A 22,075-nucleotide genomic window follows, 5' to 3' on the forward strand; every position below is an offset into this window, starting at 1 on the left:
AGTTTAATACCACTTTCACTGCTATGGCTCAATGCTATGGGATCCTGGGAGCTTGAGTTCAACCTGGTATGTTTTCTATATCCTACCAAAAAACCCCCTTTTTTAGGTGGAAGAATACATTTGATTTAGGAAAAAACAAATCAAAATAAGTTATTTTGGACTACAACGCCCATAACCCCCAGTCAGGCATACCAAGTTTTTAGAGTAACACCCCCCCTCCGAAGGAATAATGGTACGCTCCGTCTCGATTATTCAGTCTTTGCGGGAACTTCCATTTCGTTTGCAGGGGAGGGCAAAGTAATGTGTGGTCTTGTGAGGAAATGGTACACTCCGACTATAAATATCTCTCGTCCTCCCCTTTAATTTCCCCTTGGGAGGGAAATGGTACAGTCCAAGCAACTCCTCGCCGCTCGATCTAACTTGTTGTCTCGAAACCGCCCGCCTCCGGAAGTTTCTTATTGGCCGTTGGAGAAGCATCTCCACTTATGATTGGCCGAGGCGGCCCAAAAGGGGCGGGGATGGCGCTGAAGGCTGCCTCCGGCGGGCTCGGTTGCGTGGCGGGACTCATTCGGGCCCGGGCTGAGGAGGCGGCGGCGGGAGAAGGAAGATGGCGCTGACTCAGGGGACCAAGCGGAAAGTCTGCTACTATTATGACGGTGAGAGGAAGGCGGGAAGGGCCCCGAGTGAGGAGGGGGCGGTGGTCGGTTGGGGGCGGGGCTTCGGGAGGAAGGGGCGGGGCTAGGGAGGAAAGGTGGGAGGGGGCGAGGAGGATGATGAGGATGATGATGGAGGAGGAAGAAGGAGCCAAGGGTGGGTTGGGGAGCTGTGCTTTCAGGCCTTGCAACGACAGCCCTGAGAGGTAGGACACTCTCAGCACCAGGATGGGTTATGGAGGAAGGCAGGCAGTTTTAGAAAAACATCTATTTCTGATTTATTGACTACTAGTAATAGCAATTTTTTAATCGTTGTGGGTGAACTACAACTCCCATCATGCCAGGTTAACCTCCAGAAACTCCCATCAGTTCTTAAAGTTTGTTATGTTGGGCAAGTTTGCTCTGGATGCATCATCAGTGGGGTTCAGTGAGCTCTCTGGCTGTAGGGTGAACTACAACTCCCACCATAAAAAGGTAAAGGTTTTCCCCTGATGTTAAGTCCAGTCGTGTCCGACTCTGGGGGTTGGTGCTCATCTCCATTTCTAAGCCGAAGAGCCAGCGTTGTCCGTAGACACCTCCAAGGTCATGTGGTGCGCAGCGCCATTACCTTCCCGCCGGAGTGGTACCTATTGATCTACTCACATTGGCATGTTTTCGAACTGCTACGTTGGCAGAAGCTGGAGCTAACAGCGGCCGCTCCCGCCGCTCCCGGGGTTTGAATCTGGGACCGAAATTTCGGTCTGCAAGTTCAGCAGCTCTGCGCTTTAACACACTGAGCCACCGGGGCTCCTTAACTCCCACTATAGAATCAGAGAATCGTTGGAAGAGACCTCATGGGCCATCCAGTCCAACCCCTGCCAAGAAGCAGGAAATCACATTCAAAGCACCCCCAACAGATAGCCATCCAGCCTCTGCTTGAAAGCCTCCAAAGAAGGAGCCTCCACCACACTCCGCGACAGAGAGTTCCACTGCTGAACAGCTCTCACAGTGAGGAAGTTCCTCCTGATGTTCAGGTGGAATCTCCTTTCCTGTAGTTTGAAGCCATTGTTCCGCGTCCTAGTCTCCAGGGCAGCAGAAAACAAGCTTGCTCCCTCCTTCCCATGACTTCCCTTCCTTAGGCCTCCAGTGGCCTAGGGGATAAAAGCTTTGTGACTTGAAGTTTGGGTTGCTGACCTGAAAGCTGCCAGGTTCTAATCCCACCCGGGGAGAGCGTGGATGAGCTCCCTCTATCAGCTCCAGCTCCATGCGGGGACATGAGAGAAGCCTCCCACAAGGATGGTAAAACATCAAAACATCCGGGTGTCCCCTGGGCAACGTCCTTGCAGACGGCCAATTCTCTCACTTCAGAAGCAACTCAAGTTGCTCCTGACACGAAAAAATTATTATTATTATTATTATTATTATTATTATTATTATTATTATTATTATTATGTTGCTTTGTACTCCATAAAGGAGACTCAAAGCAGCTATCATGTACATGGCTATCATGTCTCCTCCCAGTCTTCTGCAGGGTAAACATGCCTAGTTCTTTAAGCCGCTCCTCATAGAGTTTGTTCTTCAGACCCTTGATCATTTTAGTTGCCCTCCTCTGGACACTTTCCAGCTTGTGAACATCTCCCTTCAATTACGGTGCCCAGAATTGGACACAGTGTGATCCAAGGCAGAATAGAGGGGTAGCACAACTTCCCTGGATCTAGACACTATACTCCTATTGATGCAGGCCAAAATCCCATTGGCTTTTTTAGCAGCCGCATCACTTTGTTGGCTCATGTTTAACTTGTTGTCCACGAGGACTCCAAAATCTTTTTCACATGTACTGTTGTCGAGCCAGGCATCGTCCCCCATTCTGTATCTTTGCATTCCATTTTTTCTGCCGAAGTGGAGTATCTTGCATTTGTACCTGTTGAACTTCATTTTGTTAGTTTCGGCCCATTTCTCTAGTCTGGGTCCTGTCTTCTGGAATGTTAGCTATCCCTCCCAGTTTGGTGTCGTCTGCAAACTTGATGATCGTGCCTTCTAACCCTTCGTCTAAGTCGTTAATAAAGATGTTGAACAGAACCGGGCCCAGGACGGAACCTTGCGGCACTCCACTCATGGAGTGGATAAATAAATCTATTTCTGATTTATTGACTACTAGCAATAGCAATTTTTTAATTGTTGTGGGTGAACTACAACTCTCGTCATGCCAGGTTAACCTCCGGAAACTCCCATCAGTTCTTAAAGTTTGTTATGTTGGGCAAGTTTGCTCTGGATGCATCATAGGTGAGGTTCAGTGTGCTCTCTGGCTGTAGGGTGAACTACAACTCCCACCATGATGAGTCAGTCCCCTCAAATCTCTCCAGTAGTAGAGTTAGTCATGGGGATTTTGTGTACCAAGTTTGGTCTAGGTCCATCATCGGTGGAGGTCACAGTTTCCCTGGTTGTGGGTGAACTACAACTCCCAGAAAGAAAAGTACCCCCCCCCCCCCGAAACCCCTCCAGTAATCAGATTTCGTCATATCAGGTCTGTGTGCCAGTTTGGTCCAGATCCATCGGAGTTTAGGTTCAAAGTCCTCTCTGGATGTAGGTGAACTACAACTCCCCTAAATCAAGGTGAATTTTCCCCAAAAACTTTCAGTATTTTTTGCTGGCTGTGGGGGCTCTGTGTGCCAAGTTTGGTCCGATTCCATCTTTGGTGGACTTCAGAGTGCTCATTGGTTGCAGGTGAACTATAAATCCCAATACCTACAACTCCAAAATGTCCAGGCCAATTTCCCTCAAAACCCACCAGTATTCAAATTTTGGCATATCAGGTATGCATGCCAAGTTTGGTCCAGATCCATCACTGTTTGGGTTCATAGTGTGCTCTGGATGTAGGTGAACTACAACTCCCATAAATCCCTCCAAAGATCTCCAAGTATTTTTTGCTGGTCATGGGGACTCTGTGTGCCATGTTTGGTCCAATTCCATCATTGGTAGAGTTCAAAGTGTTCATTGATTGCAGATGAACTATAAATCCCAGTACCTAAAAGTCCAAAATGTCCAGGCCAATTCCCCTCAAAACACATCAGTATTCAAATTTGGCCATATTGGGTACGTGTGCCAAACAATCCATCATTGTTTAGATTCATAGTGCGCTCTGGATGTAGGTGAACTGCAACTCATTATAATTATAACTATAATTCTATTCTGAATGTTATTAGGTTCCTTTCACTGGGATATTTTAATCTAATGATTTTATCTTATATTGCTGCTATAGTCCCCCCACCTTTGAAGTTGACTGAATTGCATTGGTGGTTGTTTGATATTATTACTATTGATATTATTACTGTTGTTTAAATCTTTGTTTTAACTTGTTTTATCATCTTCTTGTGTTTTAAACTGTGTGTATTGTTAATGTATTTGCGCTGTTACTTTTGTAACATTGTGAGCCGCCCCGAGACCCCACGGGGAGATGGTGGCGGGGTATAAATAAAGATTTATTATTATTATTATTAACTCTTATAAATCCCTCCAAAGACCTCCAGTATTTTTTGTTGGTCATGGGGACTCTGTGTGCCATGTTTGGTCCAATTCCATCATTGGTGGAGTTCAGAGTGTTCATTGGTTGCAGGTGAACTATACATCCCAGTACCTACAATTCCTGAAAAATAAAAGTAAAACCTCAATTTGAAAACAGTACTCATTAGTTTCCTTGGGCAACCAACTATCATTTTGTGAGTCTCTTAAGTGGTGTTGCTTCCTCCACACTATATGTTCATCTCTCTGTGGCTTCAAACTACAGGAAAGGAGATTCCACCTGAACATCAGGAAGAACTTCCTCACTGTGAGAGCTGTTCGACAGTGGAACTCTCTCCCCGGGGCCGTGGTGGAGGCTCCTTCCTTGGAGGCTTTTAAGCAGAGGCTGGATGGCCATCTGTCGGGGGTGCTTTGAATGCGATTTCCTGCTTCTTAGCAGGGGGTTGGACTAGATGGCCCATGTGGTCTCTTCCAACTCTACTATTCTATGATCCTATGATTCTATGATTCTATGAAGGTTTGTCTTGTCTTGCCTTCTGGGACGCAACTCCTGGATTATGTGGTTGGCCTTTTCAGCAACTCTTGCTGCTCTTTTCTCTTTTTTTGAGAAGCGTGTTGCTGTATGCTATGCTGGAGGCATAGTTTTGTGTATATTTTTATTTTTTGCAACGGAGAGCTCTGCAACGCCCACAGCCCCACCGTGACATTGGCACAAACCTTGAGCAACAAGTAGGCGCTGTGGGCGATTGGGCTACCGAGAGGCCTGTGCTTTGCACCCTTTCTGCCCATCCCAGTTCTAATCTTCCAGCACTTGTCATTCCAGTTTTCATCCGCAGCTGGAACGAAATTTAGAAAAAGTTAGGAAGGTGATTCATTTTGAGTCAATGCACAGCTCCATTGAATGGAGAGGTAGGACGTGATCATTCCTTAGGTGTTTTGGGACTGCACTGTCCAGCATACTGGGAACTGCAGTCACACAACACCTTGGGAGGCACATTGTTCTCTTTTTAAAATAGATGTTTATTTTTAATTATTTCAGCAGTCTAAATGGTAGTATACAATTTTAAAAATTCCCCATATATGACCGATATCTCTTTCTGCACCAATTACGGCTAGCTTCCTCATCCTCCCCACTAAAAACAATACTCAAAATCATCTTCTATATATATAAAAGAGTGGCATCAGGGCAGCGGACAAAACAACAAAATTACAGGCCCCCCAACCTCGAAATTTGACAAAACAACCCATCATTCACAGCTCTAGGTTGATACAACAAAAAGAAAAGAAAAATAAAGTCCTAATTAGAGGGAGAGGAATAATTGTTTTTATCCAATTGCTGCCAGTTACAAAACTAAGTTCTGCCCACTTGGTCTCCTAGCAACCTACTCAGCCCAGGGGACAGACACAAGAGTTTGGAGAGACCCCTAAGGGCCATCCAGCCCAACCCTTTCTACTATGCAGCAGGACACAATCCAAGCATTTACAACACATGGACAACATATAAATACTATACAATACTACTCAGGGACATAGACTCCCTCTGACCTCACCACTTTCACAGTACACAAACAACCAAATGCATACTAAACATAAAGACAACCATACAACAGACATTCAATACCACCACTACCTCAACAATTTCTCACCAACACCACCAGACAACGCCACAGTAACGCGTGGCCGGGCACAGCTAGTAAAATTATAAAACAAACATGTACTGGGAAGTGCAGTCACGCAACAGCTTGGGAGCCATATGATTCGCTCTTCTTAATCTATATACCCCGTATATACTCGAGTATAAGCCGATCCAAATATAAGCTGAGGCACCTAATTTTACCACAAAAAAACTGGGAAAACATTGACTCAAGTATAAGCCGAGAGTGGTAAATTTCAGAAATAAAAACAGATACCAATAAAATTACATTAATTGAAGCATAAGTAGGTTAAATGTTTTTGAATATTTACATAAAGCTCAAATTTAAGATAAGACTGTCCAACTCTGATAAAATCATTATTCTCATCTTCTTCAATATAAATGTGTGTATGTATCCATTTAATAATAATAGAGTAAAATAATACATGTAATAATAATAATAAATACAGGAAAAATACATGTAATAATAAATAGAGTAAAATAATAAATGTAATAAGATCAGAGTAAAATAATAAATGTAATAATAATAATAATAATAAGAGTAAAATAAATGTAATAGTAGCAACAACAATAGAGAAAAATAATAAATGTAATAATACCAATAATAATAACTTTTCCCAGCCACCCTGCTAAAAACAATACTCAAAATCATAAAATTATCAAACAGATATGTAAAATTATCAAACAGATACGCGACAGCTTGGGAGCCACATGATTTGCTCTTTTTAAACCTATATATTTATTAATTTTTCAGCAATGTGTTATTCTACAATTTGTAAAGACAGCCATTTCCCCAAACATGACTTATATCATTATATATCATTATAGCTAACTTATCCCAGTCACCCTGCTAAAAACAATACTCAAAATCATACAATTATTAAAGGTTAAAATGGGCTTCCCAACTCAGAGGCACCCAGTGAAAATATTATTGTAATCCCACCGAACTCTTAAATGTAGACAGTTCCTTCATTCTATAACAACAACAACAAAAACAACAATAATATTTTAAAAAATGTATTACCTGCTTCTCCTTATGGCTTTAGACGGAGCACAACATACTTAACTATGTCTATAAAAACACATCTTAAAACATAGTTACCGTACTATCTCAAAATTTCAACTCGGTTGTCAAAAGCCGCAAGCATTTTTACATTTCCCTATTTATTTGAAACCCTTTGAACTAAAGATGCCAGAGAATGAATCTGAAACCTTTGGAATTCATTGCAGGGATTTTGCCACTGAACTAGAACATCCCCTTCTTCTTTTTGCTCCTGTTTGGTCCTTATTATCTTCAGTATGATGCGAGTATTGTCTCATCTTTCTCTTTCTCTTTTCCTTCTCAGGGGACATTGGAAACTACTATTATGGCCAAGGCCACCCCATGAAGCCTCACAGGATCAGGATGACACACAACCTCCTCCTCAACTACGGCCTTTACAGGAAAATGGAGATCTATGTAAGTTGAAAAGGGCAAAGCTGTCTTCCTTTTAAAGTCTACATTGTATAAAACATTATAAGGAGATGTGACAAAAGGATAGAATCGCAAGATAGAAAGTATACAGCTATGGAAACAAGAACAAAGTTATCAAAACATGTACAACATAGAGAAAACTATAGTCAAAACACATATACGGTGTAACAGATTTCCAGATTTGTTTTGACTAAAAGTGTTTTCACTATGTATTTGTGTTTATGTATTAGCTTTTATGTTTCAAAATTGGTTGCTGTAAATATTCTTTAAACTCCATAGAAAGCAATGTCTTTGGTGCCTTCAGTTTCACCCCAGTTAGAGCAGACCCACTGAAATAAATGAAGCTGCTTAGACAGCCATTTAATTTCACTAGTTCCAGTACAGAGAATTTACTCTGTGTCTATCATTTTAAAACACATTTCCAAGCTTCTCAGCAGCAAAACATTAAAAACCTGTGTCATTGTCTTGTCTATGCTGGCCTATAATGCATTGAAATGTGCGTCTACACTGACTGTGTAATGCAGTTTCAAACGGGATTAGATAGTATGTTTAGTGTACTTATGCTCATTATTGTATTTGATTTGTTGTTGTATGGTTTCCTTGCTATGTTGGAAACCACCCTGAGTCTCTTGAGGAGATTGGGGGATATAAATAAAGTTGTTATTATTATTATTATTATTTGAAACACAACAAGATGAGTCCACAGCAGACACTATGCTGGCTGTTGTGCTGGATCACACGTCGGACACTTCCCAAGTGTGATGTATCGGCGAATAATGCGTGCAGATCCCAGTAAGGTGGCCTTCTGCAGCTGGCAGATGGTAATTTTGTCAGCGCCGACTGTGTTCAAGTGCAGGCCAAAGTCTTTAGGCACTGCACCCAGTGTGCCCATCACCACTGGGACCACCTTGACTGGCTTGTGCCACAGTCTTTGCAATTCGATCTTTACATTCTCATATCGTGCCAGCTTTTCTAGTTGTTTCTCTTCAATCCTGCTGTCACTTGGGATTGCAATATCGACAATCCAATTATTATTATTATTAATTAGACGGGACCTCAGATTCTTTGTGCTTTTAACCCATTTCTTCTGATTGCATTAAATGAAACAAGTGGAAACCAGACCCTGTCATTTGCGTCCTTTTTTCTGTCTTGCTTAGGCTCCTGAGTATAAAACCCATTGGAAAAGATGCTGGTCTTGGAAATGTGTTTAAAAAGTTTTCCCCCCAAATTGTCTCATTCCAGAGGCCCTACAAAGCCAGTGCTGAAGAAATGACCAAATACCACAGTGACGACTACATCAAATTCCTGCGCTCAATTCGCCCAGACAATATGTCTGAGTACAGCAAGCAGATGCAGCGATGTAAGCTTTGATGGGTAGGAGGGTCTGCTCTTGGGTAAAAAAAGCACACACACACACACACAAAAGATAGTTGGAGGACAGTTGTGATGGAACGCAAAGTAAGACAGATGGCAATGTGAGAGTAAAATCTCTTGGCAGCACACTCTGTGTTGCCTCTTGTGCCAGCCTTATGAAGAAAACCCATCTTCCTATGATAGGAGGATAGTGGCTGTATTGAGACATCTTCCTATGATAGCAGGATAGTGGCTGCATTCAGACATAACAACAAAACATGGCTTGTAGTTATGAGCCCTGAACCTCAAGGGTCAGTGTTTCCTTCTCCCCTTTAATACTTGTTGTGCACTTGCAGAGATAAACAAAGGTTTGGGAGAAAACCAGTATCTTCACCCAACTTGAAGCAGTTCTGCTTCCTTCTTTGTGAGTAAAAGATGGAGGAAAAAGAGACATTGGAAAAGGAGCTGAAAGAGTGGCATTTATTGTTCTTGCAATAATAATATTACAAGAACAATTGTGCTTTGTTATGTCTAAGCCAAGATCTGGAAAAAAATGTTTTTTGGACCGTACCTTCCAGAAGTCTTCAGCCAGTATGGTCATACATTCTGGGAACCATCCTCCCCAAAAATAACTGCTTCTAAACTGAGACAATACATATGAAGCATTTTAGATGATCTGTAGGTCAGTAGGATTGTTTGGATGCAGGGTTGGAAAACTTGGAGCTCTTGCATTCATTTCCATGTGTCTCCTCCAAATGGTGAATGATTGTGTTCATTCCTACTTATTTCTAATGCCCACAGTAGTGGTCTCTCCCTCTGTGTTTTGTTCCAAGGGTTAACATATATTCTGTGCCAAGGAACAGATTGGATAAATGTCAAGTCTTGTATTGATCAGCACATAAATGGTAATATATTCTTCCAAAATGTAAGCAACTAAGCACCCTGTGTCAGTGCAGCTGCTTTCTTATTGTACTCAACATATCTAGATTATCTGGACATGTTTGTAGGGAAGATTGTGTTCTTCCTCTACTCCTCTACTCTTGTCATCCTTGCTTAGCTTTCATATTGCTTTCTTCCTCAAAGTGGTGTTGCCATAGTACAAAGCCTGTTTCAAGGTTTGAAAAAGTCTCCCTCTCTGTTGTGATGATTCTGTTTGTGCCTTTCAATAAATATTTGCTCTCCACAATCTTTTCTTCTTGCTTTCTTTTTTGAAGTCAACGTCGGAGAGGATTGCCCTGTCTTTGATGGCTTGTTTGAGTTTTGTCAGCTTTCTACAGGAGGCTCGGTTGGTAAGTGACAACTCAGATGAGGAATGTATTACAGTGGGAAAGATTTACATATATTTCCTCTTCGGAGGTGGGCTAATTTAACCTGGATAGTGCAGTGCTTGTTTGCCATAGAGCTTAGAGATTTCTAAAGAAGTGTTCTCTTAGGTCAGAAAAAAGTACTTTTTTTATTTCTGCGTTTTCCTGTGCTCCTTAACCCCTGCAAAATTGGAGAGTATTGTAATTGGATGCTTAAAGGTTGTGGACCTTTACAGGTTGTGGACCATGAGAGTGGACCTAATGGACTTTGAATGTTGCGTTTTAGGAACTTTGAATGTTGAGTCTATCTATTTATGGGAATCTTGCAATTGCAGAATGTAGACATCCCAAACAAAGTCCTGAGTTTTTCAAAAAGTGCTCTGACCCATTCTTTTGGGCTTTCTTGCTTTGCCTCACCATTCCCGTGTTCTCTATATAGCCAGTGCAGTGAAACTGAACAAGCAGCAGACGGACATCGCAGTCAATTGGGCAGGAGGCTTGCATCACGCCAAGAAATCTGAGGCCTCAGGCTTCTGCTACGTCAACGACATTGTTTTGGCCATTTTGGAGTTGCTCAAGTAAGTTGGATCTCAAGATTCTTAGCTCCATCCCTGGAAGAGGAAGCCATTTCTAATGTCCCTGAACCTCAGCATAATTACTTAGTTGTACTAATTTGTCAACATGGCAGCTCTTGGGCCTTAATTACATAGGTCATGCTTTTCTCCATTGGATGAGATGTTCTTTATGCCTCTGTCATGGGACTTCCGCTGTCAGATCAAGATCGGCTTTGTCAAACATTTTTCCTAGGCATTACTTCTTCTGGCTATATGTATGTTTCCTTTTTTACCATTCCCCTCATAAATCTATGGCCTCCAGGAAAGTCCAAGATTTAGTATTGAACCTGGGCAAAACGTGTTATGGGGAAATTGAATCCTATCAATTGTGCATATTTTCTTTCTGGCCTTCCCTTATTTGGCGGAACCAATGGGCAAGTGTTCCAAGATATTTGGTTTCAAATGGATCAACAATGAGGATGTGCACAGGATTGAATCTGTTATTCTTTGGGGTTGCTCTTTTCCTTAGCTTGACCTGTTCATAGGGAGATGGTTTGGAAAGCTTGAGAAATTTGGTCTTCTGCTGTATTTTAAGTAGAAAGAGCACCCTTCCTTGTATGTCTGAGCTCGTGGGCCAGTGAGTAGCATTTTTGACGACTCGGCTCCCTGTTTCCATCCTGATCTTTTGTTTCTTCCCAATCCCAGGTACCACCAGAGAGTGCTGTATGTGGACATCGACATCCACCACGGCGACGGTGTGGAGGAGGCGTTCTACACCACAGACCGCGTGATGACGGCGTCCTTCCATAAATATGGCGAATACTTTCCTGGAACAGGAGACCTGCGGGTGAGAACAGAGGCCCTGGTTTCAGCCTCACCGCTTTCCCTGGAGAATCCCAGCCACCTGCTTTGCCCTGGCTGTCGTTCCACAGTGTGCCACCTTTCCTTTCCTTCTCTAGGACATTGGTGCAGGCAAAGGGAAGTACTACGCCGTCAATTATCCTCTCAGGGATGGAATCGATGACGAATCTTATGAAGCCATTTTCAAGCCGGTACGCTCCCCTTTGCTTTTGTGCCTCCCTGGGGTACTCCCCGGCCTTCAGAGTGGCATTTGCTGGGAAGATGTAGACTTATTCAGGCTTCTTCTTATTGCTTCTCTGTTGTGAGTGTCCCATTACACTCTAACAAATATTGGAAGAGCACTTTTAGGCTGGAATTCTGTTCCTTCGCGGTGCTAGCAGGGGAGGAAGGGCAGACAACATATATCCAGTCCAACCTCTACTACTATCTACTACTACTATAGCTACTATCTCCAACCTCCTCCTTTGCTACATCCATGTTTGGTCATAGTGATATCACTGTGGTGCGTAAAAGGACCTTGGAAGCTGGGAAGGGATGGGGATGTCTTCTGAAGCTGGGATGGATGTCTGAGCACTGTACACAATAGAACAAGCCCCTTCCCAAAAAGTCAGAATGGAAGCAGTCTTTGACTTCTCATGGATAATACTGCATGATGCCTCAAGGCCCAAAGCTGCAAATAGGGCTGCCTTGGAGCAGGCTTTGAAGAAGGAGGTCCTTGGTACCTATCGGCTTTGGATCCTCTTACACTTGGCCCAGATGCTGAAACTGCTCTCTTGTTTGCCTTGACCAGGTGATGTCCAAAGTCATGGAGACGTTCCAGCCGAGCGCTGTGGCCTTGCAGTGTGGCTCCGACTCCTTGTCGGGGGACAGATTAGGCTGCTTCAATCTTACTATTAAAGGTAAAAGAGGCATCTAGGGGGTGGGTCGGCTGTATGTGCTTGCTACCCAATGTGGCTTTTACTTGAAATTTAGCCTACATTGATCCCATGAAGTGTTAGAAGTGAAGAAGCATCAGTGCTTTTCAGCCTGCGGCCTTCCAGGTGTTTTGGACTTTAGCTCCAAGAATTCCTGACCATTGGACAAACTGGCTAGGCTTCTTTTGTCCAGGAATGTTTACATTTTTGTCCTTTGACCCAAAGCACTTTAGAATTATATCATTGCACTTTAGTTTAAGTGGCCCCGCCATGCCATCCCCTCCACCAACCTGGTGGCCCATTTTATTTTATTCTAACTGATTTTATTTTTAACTGATTTATATGTTAACTGAGTTTTTATGATTTACTGTATTGTTTTGGTTAAGGTAACTGTTTTGTATAACTGCGGATTTTACTGTGTTTGTATTGCAATGTGTTTTAACTGATTTATTGCTTTGTATTTCGGACTTCTGACCCGTGTAGCCGGACTTCGGGAGATGGTGGGGGGTGTAGAAAAATAAAGTTACTTACTTACTCCCGTTTTTCCTCCAGTTCTCTCCCCATCAGCCTGATGCTCCTTCCTTCATTTTTTGCTCTCTTTTTCCTCTGCATCCAGGTCACGCCAAGTGTGTGGAGTTCATAAAAAGCTTTAACTTGCCAATGCTAATGCTTGGAGGAGGCGGCTACACCATCCGCAACGTGGCCCGGTGCTGGACGTACGAGACTGCCGTGGCCCTGAACACGGAGATCCCAAATGGTAAAGCAGTGCTTATTTGGCACCTACATTTGAATTAATGTAGAGGCATGTCCCACCAATATTCCACACTTATTGGGCAAGGACATGGGAGAATGCCTTGTTGATGACTACTTGGTGGAACACCCTCTCTGCTTTTTTCCCACCAGCAAGACAAGACATTTTTTTGTGCAGGCATTTTATTAATTAAAAAAGTCATAATACTATCCTGTAGGGTAAGGAATAAGATTAAAAGGTGCTAGCTCTCCTGGTTGGAAATTGTATGGTCAAATAATAATAAAAATATAATAATAATAATAATAATAATAATAATAATAATAATAATAATAATAATAATACAAGTGGGGTAAGGGATAAGATGAAAGGGTGCCAGCCCTCCTGGTTGGAAAGTATGTGGTCAATTAATAGTAGTGGTAGTAGTAGTAGTAGTAGTAGTAGTAGTAGTAGTAATAACAGCAACAACAACAATTGACAATGGGATAATGGATAAGATTAAGGAGTGCTAGCATTCCCAAGTGGAAAATGTATGGCCAATATAGTAGTAGTAGTGGTAATAATAATAATAATAATAATAATAATAATATATTTTACATATAACAACAATAATACATTTTAAATATAATAATTGTTATAATCATCCTTTTAAGATCAAGTCGGGGGCTGCGGTTTTAGCTATGAATAAGTTTTAATTGGTTTAAAGGATGTAACTTTATTTTTCATACTGTTCATGCTTAATTCCATTTTAATGTTTGTATATTTGTAGTTTTTAATTGTATTAGTTTTATTGTCAGCCGTTTTGAGTCTCTTTTTCTTTGAGTGAAAAAGGTGGAATATTATTAATAGTAATAGTAATAGTAATAGTGAAATAGTGTTATTATCCTGTTCTTTTTAAATGGCATTTCAAAGCTATTTTAAAATGTTTTTAATTCTCCATTTTTAATAACATTGCTGCTTAATTTCTTTTGAAACTTTTGCCTTTACTTTTTAGTCTCAATTACATGTTGTCTTCTGCCTTGGGGTCCTTTGGTGAGACATGAAATTCGTTCAAACCTATAAACAAGTGTTCCCTCTCCCTTAAAAGAATATTAAACTTTTTGTGCAGAGCTTCCTTACAACGATTACTTCGAATACTTTGGCCCGGACTTCAAGCTCCACATCAGCCCTTCCAACATGACGAACCAAAACACCAACGAGTACCTGGAGAAGATTAAGTAAGTCCTGTGGATCTTGGGGGGGGGGGGGTTGCTGTCTTGTCGCTGTACCTTTGAGGTTCTCTGACATCTCTGTGGCTTCTTCATCCCAGGCAGCGTCTCTTTGAGAACCTGCGGATGCTTCCTCACGCTCCGGGGGTCCAGATGCAGCCCATTCCAGAAGACGCTGTGCCAGAAGATAGTGCGGATGAAGACGAGGAAGATCCCGACAAGCGGATTTCCAGTGAGTAACAAAGATACATCCTTGTTGGGAATATTACTGGAGAAAAAGCCAGGCAAACCTTGGTGACAATTGTTTGTGTCTGCATCTCTCTGGAAGCCACTCTACTTCTCAGAAGGAGCATAAGACAGATCAGCCTCTTGCCCTGTTTTCCTCAAAATAAGGCCTAGCTGGAATATAAACTCCAGCATGATGCTCATAATATAAGCCCTGCCACAAAAATAAGCCCCAGTTAAGATTGTCAGCCAGCAGTGCATCAGCTGCAGCCCATGAAATGGATGTTTTTAATTATAAATTATTATATCTATATAAATAAAAAATATTTGATGATGTTCCAGAAGATTATATGACTGTCTTTAAATAAAATAGATTTTTGCACACATGTCAATGAATTATTGTAGATTGAAGTACCGTATATACTCGAGTATAAGCTGACCCAAATATAAGCCGAGGCACCTAATTTTACCACAAAAAAAAAAAAAACTGGGAAAACATCAACCAGCCGAGAGTGGTAAATTTCAGAAATAAAAACAGATAGCAATAAAATTACATTAATTGAAGCATCAGTAGGTTAAATGTTTTTGAATGTTTACATAAAGCTCAAATTTAAGATAAGACTGTCCGACTCTGATTAAATCATTATTCTCATCTTCTTCAATGTAAATATGCTTCTGTATCCGTTTAATAATAATAGAGTAAAATAATACATATAATAATAATAAATATAATAATAAAAAAATCAGATTGAAATAATAAAAGTAATAATAATAATAGTAAAATGTAATAGTAGCAACAATAATAGAGAAAAATAATAAATATAATAATAATAGAGAAAAATAATAAATGTACCATATATTCTCGAGTATAAGCTGACCCAAATATAACCCAACCAGGACCCTCACCCGAGTATAAGCCGAGGGGGGCTTTTTCAATCTTAAAAAAGGGCTGAAAAACTAGGCTTATACTCGAGTATATACAATATATGAAATAAATAAGACATCCCCTGAAAATAAACCCTACTTTTGGCAAAAAAATAATAATATAAAACCCGGTCTTATTTTGGGGAAAATACAGTAAATATGGAGCCCTGATTAAGCTTTTACTAAATTGTAGCACAGGAACTTCCAGAATTAATTACTTTATCAATTCTGGCTATGTAGCGGAAAATGTAGCAGTTCTGACACCCCTTTTCTTTGCATTTGCCTTGCAGTCCGCTCCTCGGATAAGAGGATCGCGTGCGATGAGGAATTCTCAGATTCCGAGGACGAAGGCGAAGGCGGGCGCAAGAATGTGGCCAACTTCAAGAAGGCCAAGCGCGCAAAGACTGAGGAGGAGGAGAAAGAGGAAGAGAAGAAAGGTGGGAAACTCAGGCTACTTGCACCGTTCTTGTTTTGCAGGAAGGGCAAAGTTTTCCAGTTCCAAACCCTTGAGTATGTTTGCAAAAGGAGAGAGAAAGAAAGACAAGTGAATTGCTAAATTTGTCTTTTTTACTTATGGGTTGCTTTCAGGAATTTTTCTAGCCCATACAGTCTACACTCACAGATTATGTGGCCCCTTCCAACACAATCTCAGAGTACATTTAAACTAGATAATGGAGGCAGTTTGATACCCCTTTAACTTCTATGGCTTAATGCTACGGAATCCTGGGAGTTGTAGTTCCACATCGTCCTGAGACATCTCTGTTAAATAGTGCTGGTTCTTCACCAAAATGCAGCTCCGGCTATGCCATTGCGTTGAGTCATGGCAATGAAAGTGGTGTCAGACTGCATCCATTCTACAGCGTAGATGCACCCCTTGACAGTGGAGAGAAATACCATATATATTTACAGTAGAGTCTCACTTATCCAACATTCGCTTATCCAACCTTCTGGATTATCCAATGCAGTCTGCATTTTAGTAGTCAATATTTTTGTAGTTAATCTTTTCAATACATTGTGATGTTTTGGTGCTAAATTTGTAAATACAGTAATTACTACATAACATTGCTGTGTGTTGAATTGCTTTTTCTGTCAAATTTATTGTAAAACATGATGTTTTGATGCTTAATTTGTAAAATCATAATGTAATTTGATGTTTAATAGGCTTTTCCTTAATCCCTCCTTATTATCCAACATATTCGCTTATTCAGCGTTCTGCTGGCCCGTTTATGTTGGATAAGTGAGCCTCTACTGTATCACATATATGCCATATATATCATATATACACATGTACACATGCAGACCCAGAATACCTTAAACTACACATCCAAGATGCATCTACACTGCCAAAATACGAGTCCCAGAATCATACAGCATTGAGCCACGGCCATTAAATGAGAGATGAGGAGCTCCAGGTGCAAGTCCTGCGCTTTGTCTCAGCATTACGATTACCATATTATGTGAATCTAATGTGCAGGTTAATTTTAGCGAGGTTATTTAGCCAAAAAAAGGTGAGCATTAGGTTTGAGTCAATGGGGTATTCCATGCTTTTGTAGAGAAGCTGCTCTCGGAATCTGAACCAAAACTAGACCTTAGAAATGTATCCAGTAGCATTGCGTGCTGTGAGCATGTGCAAAGTGTGGCTGTCTTCTGGTTCCCAGCATCCCTATCTCTGTATTCTTACACATTTGGGGGAGTCGCTTCAAGGTCTGGTCTTGTTAGTATTTTAGATACTAACAAGAAAACAAACGGAGGTATCCATGCAACTCCTTTTTCGGTCTCGGCCTGTTCAAAACCCAACCTTTTGGGAGCATATTTCTGAGAAAACAGGGTCCCAGTATCCCAAGTTATGTAAACTTTTAAGCGTGTGGACATTTCATTTCATAAGATGCCGTCTGCCTGCAAATCCCCAATCTGTTGCTTCCTGGTTCTCAGGGCAACAGCAAAGTGAGTCTTCGCAGCTTTTGCAATTTGACAGTTCTGTCTCCTTGATGTCGCTTTAAATAAAAATCGGCATCACGCGGAAATCTACATGTGACTTAGAAGCTTAGTTACTTAATGCCTGTACCATCTTCAGACGTTTTGAGGAAGTTTAAAACTAAAGGAATCATCAACTGTTCCAACTCTTTCAAAAACTTCCAATTATATAAATATAATTGGGTTTTAGAGGGTTTGCTGGTTTTTTGGGGGATTCAATGCCCAAAGTTTTGGATCCTGGGGGGGGGGGGGGGGGTAACAGCTTTCCCATCCCATTATCTGGTATTTAACTTTTCTTTATGGAAGTTTGCTTTTGAGGCTGGGCTTTGGGTACACTTTGCTCTTGAAAAACCCCCAAGCCAACGGATATTCTTTATCAGGAACAGTGTGATTCTTTAACCAGCAACAGTTATGAAAACATGGCTTTGTTTCATGTGTATCCCTATCTCTGCCAGTTTTGCTCTACAACTTTACTAAGGAAAAATAAAGTGGAAACGTGGGAGCTTCATTCCCAGGGAACGGAAAAGATCACATGCTCAAGCATTATCAATATGTTGTCGAAGGCTTTCATGGCCGGAATCAATGGGTTGTGGTGAGTTTTCTGGGTTGTATGGCCATGTTCCAGAAGCATTCTCTCCTGACGTTTCACCCACATCTATGGTGGGCATTTTCAGAGGTTGTGAAGTCTGTTGGAAACTAGGCAAGTGGGGTTTATATATCTGTGGAATGTCCAGATAAACTCGACTTGCCTTTTTTCCAACAAACTTCACAACCTCTGAGGATGCTTGTCATAGATGTGGGTGAAACATCAGGAGAGAATGCTTCTGGAACATGGCCATACAGCCGGGAAAACTCACAGCAACCCATTATTATTATTTTATTGTATGAAACAGCAAACAAGATAGATATGCTGGATTTCGTATCAGAAGTTGAACACTTCCCAAGATTGTGTGATGTATTATTATTATTATTACTATTATTGACACAAAGACTACTACTACTACTACTAACAACAACAATGGTTTGCTGTTATTATTGTTATTATTGACACAAGACTACTACTACTGCTACTACTGCTAATAATAATAATGGTTTGCTGTTGTTGTTATTATTATATTTATTATTTTCAGGCATACCCAGGAAGACTAGGAACTTTCCCCTTTTTTTAAATTGGCAGCTTCAATGTTCAAGAAGCAACTTGCCGCTAGATTTTCCACATTTCCATAACCTTGAATGGTGGGTTAGGAGGAGGATAGCAAGAAACAACGGGGACATTATGAAAGAACAAGAGGGAATAGGAGATTATGAAACAATCTCTCCAGATGACCTTTCCGCAGCTAAACCTCTTGTGTTTTGCGATCTCTTCCAGAAGTCAAGGAAGAAGATAAAGCGAAAGAAGAAACGGTGGAGCCCAAAGGGTGAGAGATCTTGTTTCTGGAGCCCATTGGTATCTCTTACCTTTGCTCTTAATACTTTTCTTTGGACCACAAAGAAGGCCCTTGGGGTCTGTTTCCAGCTTGGCTGCTGCTAGGAAGGAAGAAGGAAGAAAAAGGAGGGGAGGGAGGAGGAAAGAAGAGATGGGAAAGGGGAAGGTGTATGAAGGAAAGCAAGGGAAGAAGGAAGAAAGAAGAAGGGGTAAGAGAGGGGGAAAGTGTGTGGGGAAAACAGGAAGGAAAGAGAGCCTTGAGCATTTGAAAGCAGTGTTGTGCATTTGTGTGGAATTGCTGTTCATTTTGTGTAGTTTCATTCGTGTTGTCTCATTATCATATTCATGTCTCGCTAATGAAAATGGTCCGCCTATATGACACGAATTTTCATCTGGCTTACAAAAAAACCCCAAAATTTTTGGACCATTGGCTGCAATGGGAGGGCTACTGAGCCCCCCCCCCCCCCCCGCTCAGTTTTTGGGCTGGAGGGGTGAAAATCGCTACACACGGAAGGCGTTTCGATCCCTTTTAGCCCACCGTTTTAAACGTTAGGGTCTTCCCTAGAGTACTATTGTTATTAATAATATCATTACGACCCATTGGCACACATCAGCTGTCATGGGGAAGCAGCCCTCTCTCAGACTCAACTTAGGGTCCCAAAATAACTATTGTTATTAGTATGAATATTATTATTACGACCCATTGGCACACTTCAGATGTAATGGGAAGGCTTTCCTCTCTCAGACTCAGCTTAGGGTCCCAGAGTAACTATCGTTATTAATATGAATATTAACACCCATTGGCACACATCAGCTGTCATGGAGAAGCACTCCTCTCTCAGACTCAGCTTAGGGTCCAAGAATAACTATTGTTATCAATATGAATATGAATATTATTATTAAGACCCATTGGTCCACATCTGATGTAATGGGAAGGCTTTCCTCTCTCAGACTCAGGTTAGGGTCCCAGAGTAACTATCGGTATTAATATGAATATAAATATTATTATTAAGACCCATTGGTCCACATCTGATGTAATGGGAAGGCTTTCCTCTCTCAGACTCAGGTTAGGGTCCCAGAGTAATTATTGTTATTAATATAAATATTAACACCCATTGGCACACATCAGATGTCACGGGGAAGCACTCCTCTCTCAGACTCAGGGTCCCAGAATAACTATTGTTATTTATATTAATATTATTATTAACACCCATTGGGACACATCAGATGTCATGGGGAAGCAGCCCACTGTCAGTACCTGTTTATTACAAGGCCCAAACGAAAGGAAAACGAAAGCCAGCATGATGACTGCGCGCTTTTCATTGTGTTGTCTTATCGTTTCGTACTAAAATGTCGTCGTTCGTTTTATGTAGATGGTCGAAACAAAACGATAGTATGAAGGAAAATTTTTCACGCACTTCTCTATTTGAAAGCCACGATCCTTTCCATCCCATGCAGAGCAGCCCTCTTCCAACCCTAAGTTGTTATTACAGTAGAGTCTCACTTATCCAACGTTCTGGATTATCCGACGCATTTTTGTAGTCAATGTTTTCAATACATCATGATATTTTGGTGCTAAATTCGTGAATACAGTAATTACTACATAGCATTACTGCGTATTGAACTACTTTTTCTGTCCAATTTGTTGTATAACATGATGTTTTGGTGCTTAATTTGAAAAATCATAACCTAATTTGATATTTAAAAGGCTTTTCCTTAATCCCTCCTTATTATCCAACGTATTCGCTTATCCAACGTTCTACCGGCCCATTTATGTTGGATAAGTGAGACTCTACTGTATTATGATCCAGAGAGAGAAGAGCAAGGCCTCTGGGAAGAGATCTGGGCAGCATCACGGGGACTGCAAAATGCAGAATCCCCTTCTGTCCTTTGGGAGAGTTTTGCTGGTTCTTTCATTTGGCCAAACTGGCCGAACTTTCCGAATGGACGGATGTGAGATTTGAAATGTCATCTGTTTTCGTTCTTTCGATCTAGCTCTTGACATGCCTCTTCTTTCTGTCTCCGCAGCAGCAGCATCAAGGAGGAGACAAAGTCGACCTAAAAGGCCACCCTTCGGCCACCCAACCCTCCCCGACCCCCGACTTCGCTCTCTCCGCTTCCCCTCCTCACGTCCTGAGATTTCTATTTTGTACTTTTCTGTAAATATTTCTATATAAATATATTGGAGGCAGTGGGACCAGGCGGGATCCCTCTGGGGCGGTTTGGGGGGCATGTCCCTCCCGCGGCCATTGCTTTTTTTTTTAAAAAAAGAAAAAATTATTTTAAACCATCTCCTTTTTCCCTTCCTCTTCTTTTCGAAGGACTCCCGTCCCCTCAGGACACTCTATGGGCTTTTGCCTTCTTTTTCCTTAGTCTTTTCTGAGGTATGGATACAGCCATAAAACTTTGGGAGAAATATGTGGGTTTTGTTTTGGGGTGAGGGGAATAGAATTGGAACTTGTGCACATGTGAGAGGATTCACTTTGTTCACCATTGTGGCTTGTCGGCCTCTCAAAATGCATCCGACCAATTTCAACGTTTTCGGATCCGCACTATACACTTACACCACTTTGGCGCCACTTCCCAACTCACACAGAAATCCTAGGATTTGGATTAATGTGAGAGGTGCAGATTTGTCAGAGAGTGCTAGTATCAACATTACAAACCCCTGGATCTTATAGGCAGTTAAAGTGGGATGAAAGTGCTACAGCTGTGCAGTGCGAACGAGATGGGAGTGCTTATCAATGTGAATCTAACGCGCAATGTCCACAATTGCATCCATTTAAATCAGTGATTCTCAAACTGAGGTTTTGGATTTCAGTTCCCATTGGACAAAGCAATGGAGGCTTCTGGGAATTGAAGTCTAAAAGGCTAGAGATCTATAGTTTGGGAAACGATTCCCAGTCTGGACTTCAACTCCCAGAAGCCTCAGATGCTTTAGCAAGTGACCCGCGGGACATTATTGGGGTGGGAAAACCAGTATAGCCATGTCTTTTTTGGGAGGGGGGAATGGTGGGTTTTGTGGGTGAAAAGGCCTTTTATTTTTGTAATTCTCTCCGTCTTTGCCGTTTTCTATTCTCTCGGATGCAAGTTCCAGGCGGCTCTTCTTTGCTCCCTTTGATACTCGTCTTGGTGAAGGATCACTGCATTTGTGTGTGGGTTTTGGGTGGGTGGGAGATATATATATTGTGGGGTTTGTTTTTTGTTTTTTTTAAAATGCAACAAAAAAGATGGACTTTTATTTTCGTTGGGGTTTTTTTTGGAAAGGAAAAGCTTTGTAATAAAATGGGTCTGTTTCTTGGTTT

General features: G+C 41.5%; 1 protein-coding gene across 2 annotated transcripts; it reads left to right on the top strand.

Moving 5' to 3' along the window:
• Positions 1 to 499: 499 nt before the first annotated feature.
• On the top strand, positions 500 to 22,075 carry hdac1 (histone deacetylase 1). Of its 2 annotated transcripts, none has more exons than XM_016998136.2 (14): positions 500 to 656; positions 7,152 to 7,264; positions 8,522 to 8,639; positions 9,847 to 9,921; positions 10,376 to 10,514; positions 11,196 to 11,337; positions 11,450 to 11,542; positions 12,142 to 12,250; positions 12,882 to 13,022; positions 14,122 to 14,230; positions 14,323 to 14,453; positions 15,661 to 15,807; positions 18,714 to 18,762; positions 20,802 to 22,075. In XM_016998136.2, the coding sequence occupies exons 1-14, from the start codon at positions 608 to 610 to the stop codon at positions 20,830 to 20,832; spliced, it is 1,446 nt and encodes a 481-aa protein (XP_016853625.1). In that variant the 5' UTR covers positions 500 to 607; the 3' UTR covers positions 20,833 to 22,075. The 2 variants fall into 2 exon arrangements, with proteins under 2 accessions (XP_016853625.1, XP_008120699.2); XM_008122492.3 differs by having other exon boundaries at positions 501 to 656; positions 20,799 to 22,075.

The sequence above is a fragment of the Anolis carolinensis genome, unplaced genomic scaffold, assembly GCF_035594765.1.
Source record: "Anolis carolinensis isolate JA03-04 unplaced genomic scaffold, rAnoCar3.1.pri scaffold_10, whole genome shotgun sequence".
NCBI classification, from domain to species: domain Eukaryota; kingdom Metazoa; phylum Chordata; class Lepidosauria; order Squamata; family Dactyloidae; genus Anolis; species Anolis carolinensis.